General features: G+C 40.2%; 1 protein-coding gene across 3 annotated transcripts in view; it reads right to left on the bottom strand.

The window, feature by feature from the left end:
* The window catches only part of LGI1 (leucine rich glioma inactivated 1), a 34,931-nt gene that overhangs the window by 4,840 nt on the left and 18,250 nt on the right, over positions 1-11,841 (bottom strand). For 2 of the 3 annotated variants that reach the window (XM_010974298.3, XM_010974300.3), the window contains exons 3-7: positions 11,570-11,641; positions 11,399-11,470; positions 4,171-4,242; positions 1,442-1,611; positions 1,003-1,167 (exon numbers count right to left, since the gene is read on the bottom strand). In XM_010974298.3, coding sequence (XP_010972600.3) covers positions 1,003-1,167; positions 1,442-1,611; positions 4,171-4,242; positions 11,399-11,470; positions 11,570-11,641 — 551 coding nt within the window. The remainder of the gene's footprint in view (positions 1-1,002; positions 1,168-1,441; positions 1,612-4,170; positions 4,243-11,398; positions 11,471-11,569; positions 11,642-11,841) is intronic. The other variant, XM_010974299.3, reaches the window with a different exon arrangement.

The following is an 11,841-nucleotide window of genomic DNA, read 5'->3' as shown; positions in this document are numbered from 1 at the left end:
AACACAGCCTTCCCCCTGGAAAAGGAAAGAGGATTCTGGGAGGGCCGCAGTTTGTAGGAGATTCCTTCATCTGGGCACCTCTGTCTCCCAAACCTGTCTGGATCCTTTGAACGATGGGGCTGATAACCACCAACTAAATCCAAATTTAACCGTCCCAGCTTTGTCTAATGGGTGACCTTTTATGGGGATGTGTGAGTGCTCTTAGGAGCAGATTTAAAGGTATTTAGAAGCTAAAGATGATATAAAGGTATTTCAGAGGTTATAATTTGTGATTTAAACATTTAAAAGTTGTTGAAATGAGAAGGAACTTAAGATATCACCTAAGTAAAAGTTTTCATGGGAAAAAAAAGAAGATTTCCATGGTAAAATTAAATGCAAAAAATACTAGAAAGTGGTTTGTTTCCTCACGGCAAGATGGCTCAGGGCCTCTAATATGTATTATGATGAATCTCTAAGAGGGAGATATGGTTCACAAGTTTATTGGACCACAAAACCCTTTATGTCACAAGGGATACATTTTGCAAAAGTAATGTTTTTGCAAAAAAGTTTGAGACTCATTGATCTAAAATAACTTTCTTTCTTACTTTATAGTTAAGGAAAGCAGGGGCCCAGTGAGGGTGAGTGGCTTGACCTCTTAGCTTGTAGCTGAACCTAGATTAGAACTCATAGTTCCTAATCCAATACTTCTTCTTCGAAGAAAACCAACCCACCTTCTATTGCATATTTACTAAGCTAGGTCCTATGCTAAGTTTCTTAAATGTGTGATCTCATTATTTACTAATAACCCTGCAAGTTAGGTATTATTATTCCCATTTTACAAGTGAGGAAATTAAGGTTTAGGGAACAATCCCAGGTACTCAGTAAATTGTAGAATTGGGACTCAGATGACTCTGTCTAAAGCATTCCCCAATATTACTCTTCTTTTCCTACTGGAAAAGATTCCTTTTCCCTTGGCCCAAGTAGCTTAACTTTCCACTCAAAATACGATCAGGCTTTTCTTACCTGTAATGTTATCATAATTCCGGAAGGTCTTTTCTACATGGTCCCATTCAAGGAAAATGCACTTTCCAGTAAAAGGCTGAGCGATGACTACATACTCATCATTCATATAAGAAAAAGTGTCTATGGACAGTGATTGATAAGGCAGGTCTTGAGACTTTGCAAATTCTGCAAAAATGGAAAATGATGATAAGTAACTGTGCTCATGCCTCATTCCTTGGCCAGATCTCAAATGTCCATAGGAAATACATTTATTCTAGAGAAACAGTGAAATGGCAATTATACTTTGCTTTTAAACATGAGAAATTTTAATGGTTCATAATATTTTTAAAGTTGAATTGTTCAGTTAGTTTTTAAGATATAAAAAGTATCGGTTCTTGCATGTGCAAAAAAGTAGCCCTTATTTTAATTTTTTGAGGTGGAATGACTTGGAATACGTTACCTGTAATGATGCAATCAAAATCCTTGGGGGAGAGACTGTTGATTTTGCGCTTCTTGTATTCGGGGGGGCCTTCACAATAGATGTCCTCAACGGTTGCATTGGTGTGGCCAAGCCATTCCACTAGCCACTTCAGTTTACAGTCGCAATTAAATGAATTACCTCTCAGGTCCCTGAAAGACAAACTTCAGCTGCTTTTGATATACGAGGATCCTTCCTTCACAGGCATGACTTTTACTTCAGCAATTAACATGGGCAGAATGGCCTCACCTAGCTTTATATCATGCCCCACATTCCACCTTGAACCTGACTGACCGTTCTCTTTGGGCTCAGAGAATTAGCGCAGTGCACTCTTGTTGGCTCCTCCAGTCAATGGAAACTCATAATGGAACCTCATGTGTTTTGGATTCAAACGTACCTCAGTCTAGAGCTGCGCTGCCCACAAAAATATAATGTGAACCACATATATAATTTAAAGTTTCCTACAGACACATTAAACAAGTAAAAAGAAACAGGTGAATTTATTTTTATAGCTTATATTATGTAACCCAATACATAATTTTATCATTTTGACATGTAGCCAATATGAAAATTACTAATCAGATATTTTACATTCTCTTTTTATACTAAGGTCTTTGAAGTCTAAAATGTATTTTATACTTACAATATGTCTCAATTTGGATAATAACATTTCAGCAGAAATTCCTGATTTGTATTTAGATTTGATAAAATTTACAGTTGAAAAAAAAAAGATTCATGTTGTTGTTCCCCAAGTTGTTCCAAACATCCTTAAAAGTTTTCCAATGGTTGAACAGAGAATCAGGTTTTAAATTTAAATTTAGTTTTTCACTTAATGTTTTAAAAAATTAAGTAGGATTTAAAATTCAGTTCCTCAGTTACACTAGGAACACATTTCAAGTGTTCTGTGACCACATGTGTGGCTATTATTATTGGAAAATGCAGGTCTAGAAGTCAGAATGTTGTGATTGTTGTACCATATTTAATTAAACTGAGTGAGCTATTTGCTTTTCTTCTTCCTCACAGACGTAATTAATCCTGATCCTATTCCACGGTCTACAAATTCAGTTTTAATAGGAAGTGACTTCGACACAGCCGAATTAACGCAGACATACAATAGCTCATGTCCCTAATAAACTGTGCAGCATAGTTTAAATTTCCACATATGATCCCAACTCACCAAGTTCTGTTTATTTGCATTGTTTCTGTTCAGAAACTCTCTTTCCTAAAACCGTTCTTGGTCACAGAGAATTCCTAAAATAGGTATTGCCTCCTTTTCACAGAACACATGAATCAGTTTTTAATGTTGAAGCATTTAAAAATGTGTTTTACAGGATACATTCAAGAAGACCAGCAAATCCACTTAGAAGGCAAGTTGGCATGAATCCTTGCACTCAGATAATTCTTGAATTGGGCATGTCAGCCAAAGCCATTGTGGGATTCCCTGGAGAAACTGAGCCAATTTCAAGTGTTTTTCTTTTGCTAGTGTGGGGTACTGGCTGACACAAGGTTGGGCCAGAGGGTCCCCAAATAAGCTGTATCCCCAATATCTACAATGATATAATCTAACTTCCAAGACATTCCCAGGACTGACCTCATATCCCAAGAATACTCTGACCCAGAATAAGGAGTGTCAACTTTTCTGGGCTATGGTGAACCAGAGTGGATAACTGTGGTCTGTCCGAGACTCTTTGGAAGTGTCCTGATTCTGACACTCTCTTGGCAATAAACCATCTTTCAGGAACTGGGGTAATAGGCATGGAGGAAGGGCTGGGGGAATACTACAAGGAACAAAGAAAGTTTTTCATTAGCTTACTGATTTGAAGATAAATACTGGATTTAGGAGAAAATACTTGACTCAATTTTTTTGTTATCAGAGAAAAGTTGTTTTGAATATATATTCTATAGCGAAGTACCTGAATAATAAGAACTCTGTTTTCGTATACCTTTTTGTTGGTTCCTGTATTCTACCTTATGACATTTAAATACTTTTCTAATGTTCTGGAAGGCACTTATTGAAGCTAAATTGCTTTTGAGAGGGTTAGACATATATTAGTTGCTTTGCTTACTGCAAAATAGACAAATTCCTTACAAAGATCTTTCACTCTTAGACTTAAAAGTCAAAGTTTGAAAGCTCGTTTGTTTGAAAAAGGGTCAAAAGTAATTAAGTTCATTCCCTTCCTGGGGCTTAAGCCAAATTCCTGGGGATTAAGCCTAGAGTTTTTGTTCAGTCTAAGGAGAGAAAAGGCAAACTTCTTTCCTTCCCCCACTTCCTGCTCCATTTCTCTGTTGACTGACCAACCCATGAGTGTAACCTTTCATCTTTACTCTGTCAGTTTCCCAGACTTCTTTATGTTTTCCTTTGTAGCCCAATTTCCTGGACCTTATGTGAAAAAAAGGCATCTTGAAATTTCTATCTAGCCCTCCTCTCTCCCCCTTCTCCAAGTCCCTGTCATCACTTTCTCCCATACAGACACACACACACTTTATCAAAGGAAAGCTTGGGACTGTATTTTCAGAATATAGTGGTAGATACCATAGGAGACGCAAACATTAGTCCAACTAAATTTAAAATTTAAAACAATTTAAAATTTAAATTTAAAAATTCTCGTTTAATTTAAAGCCAATTAAACATTTTCATAATCAACACCAGGCTTCTTTGTTAACTACTGCAAGTTAATTAATGAATCAGTGATTGTTTTAGGTCCTCTTACACATTTGTTAAAGAATCCAGGCCTTTGAAAATATCTTTTGGGAGAGTCTGGAGATTGTTGTTTGCAAGGCTCCTGGAAAAAAAAAAAAAAAAGAGTGATGTAAACTGTAGTCATAAACTAAAGAAACGTATTTTATAATAAAGTTTAGTTGTAAGTCTCTTTTGTTCTTCCCAGACTACTAAATTACTTGTAGTACTTTTTTTTTTCCCCTTCTAAGATTTGACTCAGATTCCTGCTATTGTATTTTCAATTCCTGGCCTCTTTGCTTCAACGCCCACTCAGTATTTATGGCCCTTTATTATTATAGTATTAAACAAACAAACTAGCAACCCGCCCCACCCCAGCCCCCAAATACCAGTCACAAAATGATGCCTGGGCATCGGCCTTTCTGTTTAGCCCTGAACATGAGATTCACACTCTCAGATGTTCCATCTAGCAGACGTCTCCCAGTGATGACTAACTAAATTGGTTAGTGTCTGTCTCCGCGTGCTCTCTTCCTTCACACTCAGGCTGCCCTTCTCTTCCCTCTCCCCACAAATTTGCTCCGCAGAGCAGCTCAACCTCTAACTGATGATACCAACAGCTCTCAAATTTGGGGGGCCTGTCTAATGCATCCCGCCTCCAGCACATCTTCTCTCTTTCCAAAGTACACACCTCCTTTTTCTACCTTTTTTCCCTTTTAGCTCTATTCACTTCTCCTTAGAAGACAGCTTCCTCATGAATACCCATGCCTCCATCCGTCCTCTATCATCATCTCCTTTCCCTTTCTTCCAGTTCTCGCCCTATTGTCACAGGAACTGTTTTCCCCTTCTCTTTTACTTGTTCTTCCATGTCTCACTAGAATGATTCTAATCAAGGTTCATGAGTAGGAAACAGTCCTGAAAGTATCAAGGAAAGGGAAATATCCACACTGCAGAAATGTGTACATAATAAGGAGCAGACGCTGTATGCCAGGGAAGGGTACTAGGTACTGATCATTTTCTATTTTTAACCAGTATTATACATATACATATTACATACTTTTCTTAGAAGTGTTTTTAATTTTCACAAAAGCATTAAAAACGAAAACGAAAATGGGAACAAAAGAGCCTTTGCTGTCGGCCGCCAAAGCCCTTGGAAATTCTCTCAAATTCCATTCAAAACACTCTCAAAAGTCTTCTATGTTTTCCACCTCCTCTAATTAACATGCGATTTCTCAAGTGCAAGCATTCGGAAGACTTTTAAAACCTATTTTTAAGTTAATTATGTTGTTTTTCTGAGTTTTAGACATTCCCACTAGATTAGAAAACTTTTTTCAATGAACCTTGGAACGGAAGAAAGGGAACTGAATCAGAAGGTTCCATTCCCAATGACAGTCCATTTTGGGCGAGGGGCGCGGCTTTGGAGCCATTCTGAGCTCGGTTTGAATCCTGACTGCACTATTTACTGGCACTGTGACTTTGGCTGTGTATCTTCTCTGCGACTCAGCTTCTTCATTTTTAAGTGGAGGGAATAATACCTCATTTCATAAGATTGTTAGATAAAGTAAATGAGAGAACTCAGGATAGTAGCTGGCATCTGGACCACTCTCAATAAAGGGCAGCTGGGGGGGGGGGCAGGAAGGAGAAGAGCTTTTGTGTGGCCATGGCCCAAGAAACAGCATTTAGAAAACTGACCACATGAATGAACTGCTGTGACTGTCCACATAGATAGTATTAACAAAGTGCTGCTACTGAAGATTATTCAAGAGAACGTCTCCATAATTCATTTCACCCACTGGTGGTCCAATAGAAATTTCCTTTTATCTTGGACCAGACTGGAGTCACTCTCCAGTTAAGTGTCTCAGTTGATTTGCTGGCCCAACATGACCTAAAGTCCTCATGCTAACTTCTCCAAAGTGGACGTCCCTACCCCAGAAACCAGCACAGAGTGCAACTGGCTAGGGGGTACGAGCTTGGAGGAGGCTGGATCACAGGACAGTGGGAGTGAGATGTTGAAAGAGTCAAGTCCTGAATCACTAGGGCCACTAGGGTTGCACAGAAAGAGCCACCATGTTTTTCTTGCTGCCCCACGTGGTTCTTTTAAGCACCTGGTGAATCTAAGAGTTCCTGCCCAAAGAATAGAATTCTAGGCCTCGGCTACCCGAGGTGTTAAGAGGCGATGAGTTTGACCACAGGTTTTTCTAGGGGGTGGGAATGCGCTGTATCTGAGTATCTGATGAGGAGTAGAGCTGACTGGGAGAGGAGAGAAGACAGGGCAGTGAGAGGGCTGAGAAAAACATTTCATCACTCTTCATTTCTTTTTCTAGTGAGTATGGGAAGGATGTTTTTCTTACCACTGTACACACGGTGCATGGCATATTGTAAGATACTTTTGAATGAATGAAGAAATGAATGGGGCAAGCTGGAGTGGATAAGAGGAAGGGCACCAATCTAGACAAAGAAAGAGCAGCAAATGCTTCTTCTAGGCCCCTTGCACCAAGACACTGGGTTAGGGAGAAAGTGGAAAGGCCCAGGAATTACCATTGCCCCACCCCCACACCACATGCACCCACTGCTCACAAAGTGCCCTTCTCCTCTGAGCCTCAGGGTGGTACTAATCCCCAAACAATAGGAAGGCTCTTGAAAGTGCACCATTCTCTAGGCCCTGATTCAGAGTCTACCTAAGAAACATTCTTTAAAACACCCAGGAAACTGCCCAACTGAAAATCTAGCTGCCTTGAGACTAGCTGAGAAGGGTCCAGCATTCCTTTCCCCGCGGAATTGACGGCCATTCCTTCCGCTTTGGTGTTTTCATGGTTTACCTGAGAAAACCTCAGATTAGGGACTATGGAAGCTACTAGAAAGTCTCCTCTCTAAGGCAGACCAGACTGGTTCAGACAGCACGTTTGTTTCAGTGCCGCTGGACTCTGCTGCTAGGAAAGCATCGCCCACGGCCATCTGGGGCGCCCCCAGCCTCCCCACAGTGCAGATTCCCAGTGTGAGCTGGAGTCTCACTGAATGTGCAGTACTTCAAGTGCAGTTATTTTAATTTCATACAAAATGTTTAAAGGAGATAAATACACTGCAGCATTTGGAATCTGGATCCAGGAGCAGTAGAGGTTAGGCAGTGAAATTTTGTTTATTTCTACATAATGGTGCTTGCTGCATACCAGGCTCTGTTCTAGGCACTCTGCACAGATTAACTCCTTTAATCTCATGACATCCTGAGGATCTAAGTACTCCTAAGTCTCTTATTATCCTCCACCTCCATTTTTCAGATGATTATTATCACTTCCATTCAACACAGAAGAAATCGGAGGCACCAGGAAGCTTAGTGACCTTCCTTATGTCCCACAGCTGTTAACAGGTAAAGCCAGGCTTTGAACCCAGGCAGTCTGGGGCAGAGATCCCCCTCAGCCACATACTGCATGGCCTTTTTACATTCATGTCATTGTGAAGGCTGAAATGAGGACATCCTGCCTGACTGGTGGGGGACACAGAGACACCCTGAGTTTGAGGACTGCTGTATCTGTCTTTTGCACCCCCACAGTGCTGAGCAGACAATAGGTGCTCCACAACATGTATAGATCAACAGCAGTTTTCCCCAAATATTTTTATACACGCATGCAAACAATCATGCCTCCAATGGTCCTTAGCCACAATGACACTTATGTGATGCCCAAGGAAACTTCATGGGTGTTACAGAATACATAGTGTTTAAAGATTTTGTCATCATTGGCCATAAACTATTTTTTAATTCATTCTTCCCTGATTTCAAAGGTAATACATGGTCATCAGAAAATTCAAACCATTCTGAGAAATATAAATTATGTGAACATTTAAATTAATCACCTATAATGCTAGGACACTAATTCAAAATTAAGTAATCAAGGGAGGGTCCTGGGATTTGACAGGTTTTATAAGAACTTAAATATAAGGAACTCTTAAAATCTATATATATATAAAGAACTCTCTTTTGGGGGGTTAGTTTGAGGGGACGGGGGTCTATATAGTAACTTTTAAGTTGCCTGTAAATGTCTCTTTTAGAAGATAAGTCTACTGAGATAGATGTATAAGAAGGTGAGATAAGTTCATTGCTTCTTTAGGAATGAACTGAATTTATACAAATGCTCAGGTGGGTCCCTCAGAGCAGCTTTAACTTTAGGCCAGAGAGGGAACCACCTGGAGCTAAACATATATGTCTCATCCCAACTATTTGCATTTGGAGACTAAGAGTGAGAGTAGGGCTCCTTTCTTCCGCATCTTCTCTTTCTTCCCCAGCCATATATGCTTCTCAAATCACGTCCTGTGGAAGGATCCAGCCAGCTCAATGAAAGCTTCCTGATCCTGCTATAACTGACACATTGAAAGGGCACTAGACATCTCATTAAAGACCTTGGGAAGCTTCTGGCTCTACTGCCGCTAACTGGGGAGCAGCTTAAGCTCAGGGAGTACCTCTGTGTTCTCATTCTTCAGCGGGGTTGGTGCTAGTGCCCTGTCTCTTTCATATGGTCATCAAGAGACTTTAATGAGATCAAGAATATGAAGAGTCTCTGTAAATTCTTCCTGCAGTATGTGCAGGTTAGAGGGCCAGGTGATGGTTCCTTACTGCCTGAATGTTTGCCTTTAATTTGGAAGAATTGGTCTGAGGTGGAGAAAAGTGCACTTTGAAACCTAAAATCTTAAAAAGGAAATTAATGGCTCAGATAAATGCCAGATCTATTTATAAGTGGTAAATAATGGAAAATGAACTTGATGTACTGAACAATCAGAGGGACATTTGGGTTTCAAATCCTTCCTGCCTATCTCTCCTGAGAAGGAAAAAAGGGAAAGAAGAGAAGAAAAAAGAATGGAAGGGAGGAAAGAAAGAAAGAGAGAAATACACCTGGAAGAACAACATAATTAGAAAGTAGAACATAATTTGGGACAAGGCACCCAGGAGAAAATATTTGTTGTCCAGTTCCTCTTGTTGGACTGAGCTCCTCCAGGTTGGAGCTGGATCTTGTTCATCTTTGTGTGGCACCTGCTAGAAACTATTTAGGATGAACCATATGGCATTGCCATTTTTGTAGATCAAACACAGTCTAATATTGGCAATGCCATACGAATCAACCTAAGTGTTCAGTAAAGATGCAAGAGATCTATGGGGCATATTCAGTCACCTTTAACCTGCTCCCTCCTAACACCTCCTTCCCACGTCTAGCGCCCAGATAGAGAGGTGGGACTCTGCTTTCACTGCCTGTTTGTCCCTTAAGATTCACGCCTCTCTCTCTGAAGGCTGCCTTTTGTGTTCCCTCGAGTTTCAAATTTTCTAAGTATTAAGCACCTGCTGTACCAGTGTCCCCCTTTTACGCTTTTCATACTTTTAAAGAAAGGGCCACATTTTGACCCAAATTTAAATTCCTATTTCATTTGATGGACATAATGGGTGCTAGACAAACACAATGAATGTTCTTCACTAGGGTGTTGTATAGGTTTTTTTTCTTTCCTCTCTTCCTCCCTCCCTCCCTTCTATCCTCCCTTCCAGGCGAGGTAGGCCTTTAGCCTGGAGCGAAGATACACTTGAGTGAACTCTGGGTCCCAGAAAGGCTTATATCACAGGTTTCCAGACAGAACACCTGGGTCTTACATCCTTCCTTAGCCCTTATGATGCGGAGCCGTTAGACAGAGCCATGTTGAATGGAATTGATGTGAATCAAGTGAATCTCAAGTTGAAGTCCTGAACTTCCATTTATCCTTCCACATATTCATTTCTTTGTTTTTGTCTGAAAGGTTAGGCTGGAAAGTGTTTAGCTCTGTGATCACACTGCACGGCATTCATACTGTACGGAGCCCATTTTTGTACCACATTATAACATTGACATGAAAAGCAGCATTGTAAATGCTGTTTGTTTTATCAACATGTTTTTTCTTATTATTTTATAGTGATTATATATAGAAGCCTTAAAAGGTATAGTGATTTTGTAAAATACATCAGGCCATCAATTCCCCTTGGCTGCCAATCCAATCAGCAGTAGAGGCAGGACCTAGTAAAAGCAGCATGATGACCACGGACACATGAGAACGCAGGCTCCAAGGGCAGGTGTTTTTGTCTGCCTTGTCACCTGCTGCATCCTAGGGCCTAGAGCAGAGCTGGGAACGAGGTATTGTGAGGCCACAGGTTAAAGCTGACAGCACGACTATGATGCTTGGATCTCTTGCATTTTATCTAACACTGATGAGACACGTATTGGGCCCTTGAGATATAGTTGTTGGATGGATGTGTAGCCATGGTGGTTCAGCTACTGAGCCGATGCTCTTGGAAGTGCATAACTACTCTGTTTACTAGTCATATGTCCACTCCAAGCTTCTGTCTCCTCATTTCTGAAATGGGGTTAGCATGCCTATCTGGCAGGAACTGTTGAGAGGATTAAATGGAAATTCATGTAAAGCATACTGACCAACATAATAATAATAGTAGGCACTTAACAAATGTTAGTGCCTTTTCTTCCCATGCCTTTCTAGTGTCCTTAAAAATACGTGTGTGTGTGCGCAGGCATGCGTGCACATGCATGTGCGCATATGCATGTAGGGGGCGGGGAGGGTAAGGGAAACAAGTTATTTGGTTCATGTTGTTCAGGGTTTCTCAGCCTTGGCACTGTGCCATTTCAGGCTGGATAATTCTTTGTTGTGAGGCTGTTCCGTGTGTTGCAGGGTGTTTAGTTGCATCGCTGCCCTCTACCCACAGATTCCAGTTACATCCTCTAGATTTGACAACCAAACATGCCTCTGGATATTGGCAAATGTTCCCTGTTAAGAACAACCGATATAGCTCCAGTCACCCATTGAATAATCAAATGTTTCATTAAACAAGTTGTTCAGGTACTGTGTAGTCATTGCCTGTGGTTCTAGTATATGTTTAAATGTATTTGAAATCAGGGCTTATACAGACAAAGAAAAGCAGCAAATATCAAATGAAGCTATATAGTCAATTCATGAGGTGAGTAAAGATGTAGATAATAAAAATGTTTTTTCCAGTCACATAATTTCCCTGCTAATATTTGATTGTTTTCTTAATCATTGTTAGTTTGGGCTAATATTACTAGTAATTGGTTTCTTGGACATACACCGGCTGAGGACAGGCAGAGATGGCAAGGGTGCATGAAGAGAAATCATTTGGATTTCTTACATTTTCAAGGATACTTATAAAGTGAGTGCTTTAACAACAGGTTATCAAGCTGCATTGTCCACTGGCAAGTTTAAGAAGTAACAGCAACTTTCATACTTACAGGTGAATTAGAGACTTTAGTCCCCGGAAAGTATGTCTGGAAATGGACTTGATGTTGTTGTTTTCTATGAATCTGCAATAGGTTACAATATTTTTTGTCAGACAGCTGTAGGAACCTGAGAGCCCTTGTCCTGAATTACGTTTTTAAAAGAAAAAAAGCGTTTTTACTTACAAATACTCTAAATGAGGGAGACCAATAAACGCATCATCACTGATCACATCAAAGGAGTTCGATGTGAATAACCTGCCCAGAAAAAGTACACAATGACGGTTAAACTGACAGATTGTTCATCTTTGCTGCTTTTAGCTCTTAGAGAAATGAGTAGGAGTTGTGTATGGAAAAATGTCTGGATGTCTGCCTTCTGCAGTGTTATTTATTCAGGTAATTTTTCTCTTTTTACCCTCAATTATTTCATCAAATGCTCATTGAGGGAGTGCTTCATG

The sequence above is a fragment of the Camelus dromedarius genome, chromosome 8, assembly GCF_036321535.1.
Source record: "Camelus dromedarius isolate mCamDro1 chromosome 8, mCamDro1.pat, whole genome shotgun sequence".
NCBI classification, from domain to species: Eukaryota; Metazoa; Chordata; class Mammalia; order Artiodactyla; family Camelidae; genus Camelus; species Camelus dromedarius.
This window is presented reverse-complemented; position numbering and strand designations above follow the sequence as displayed.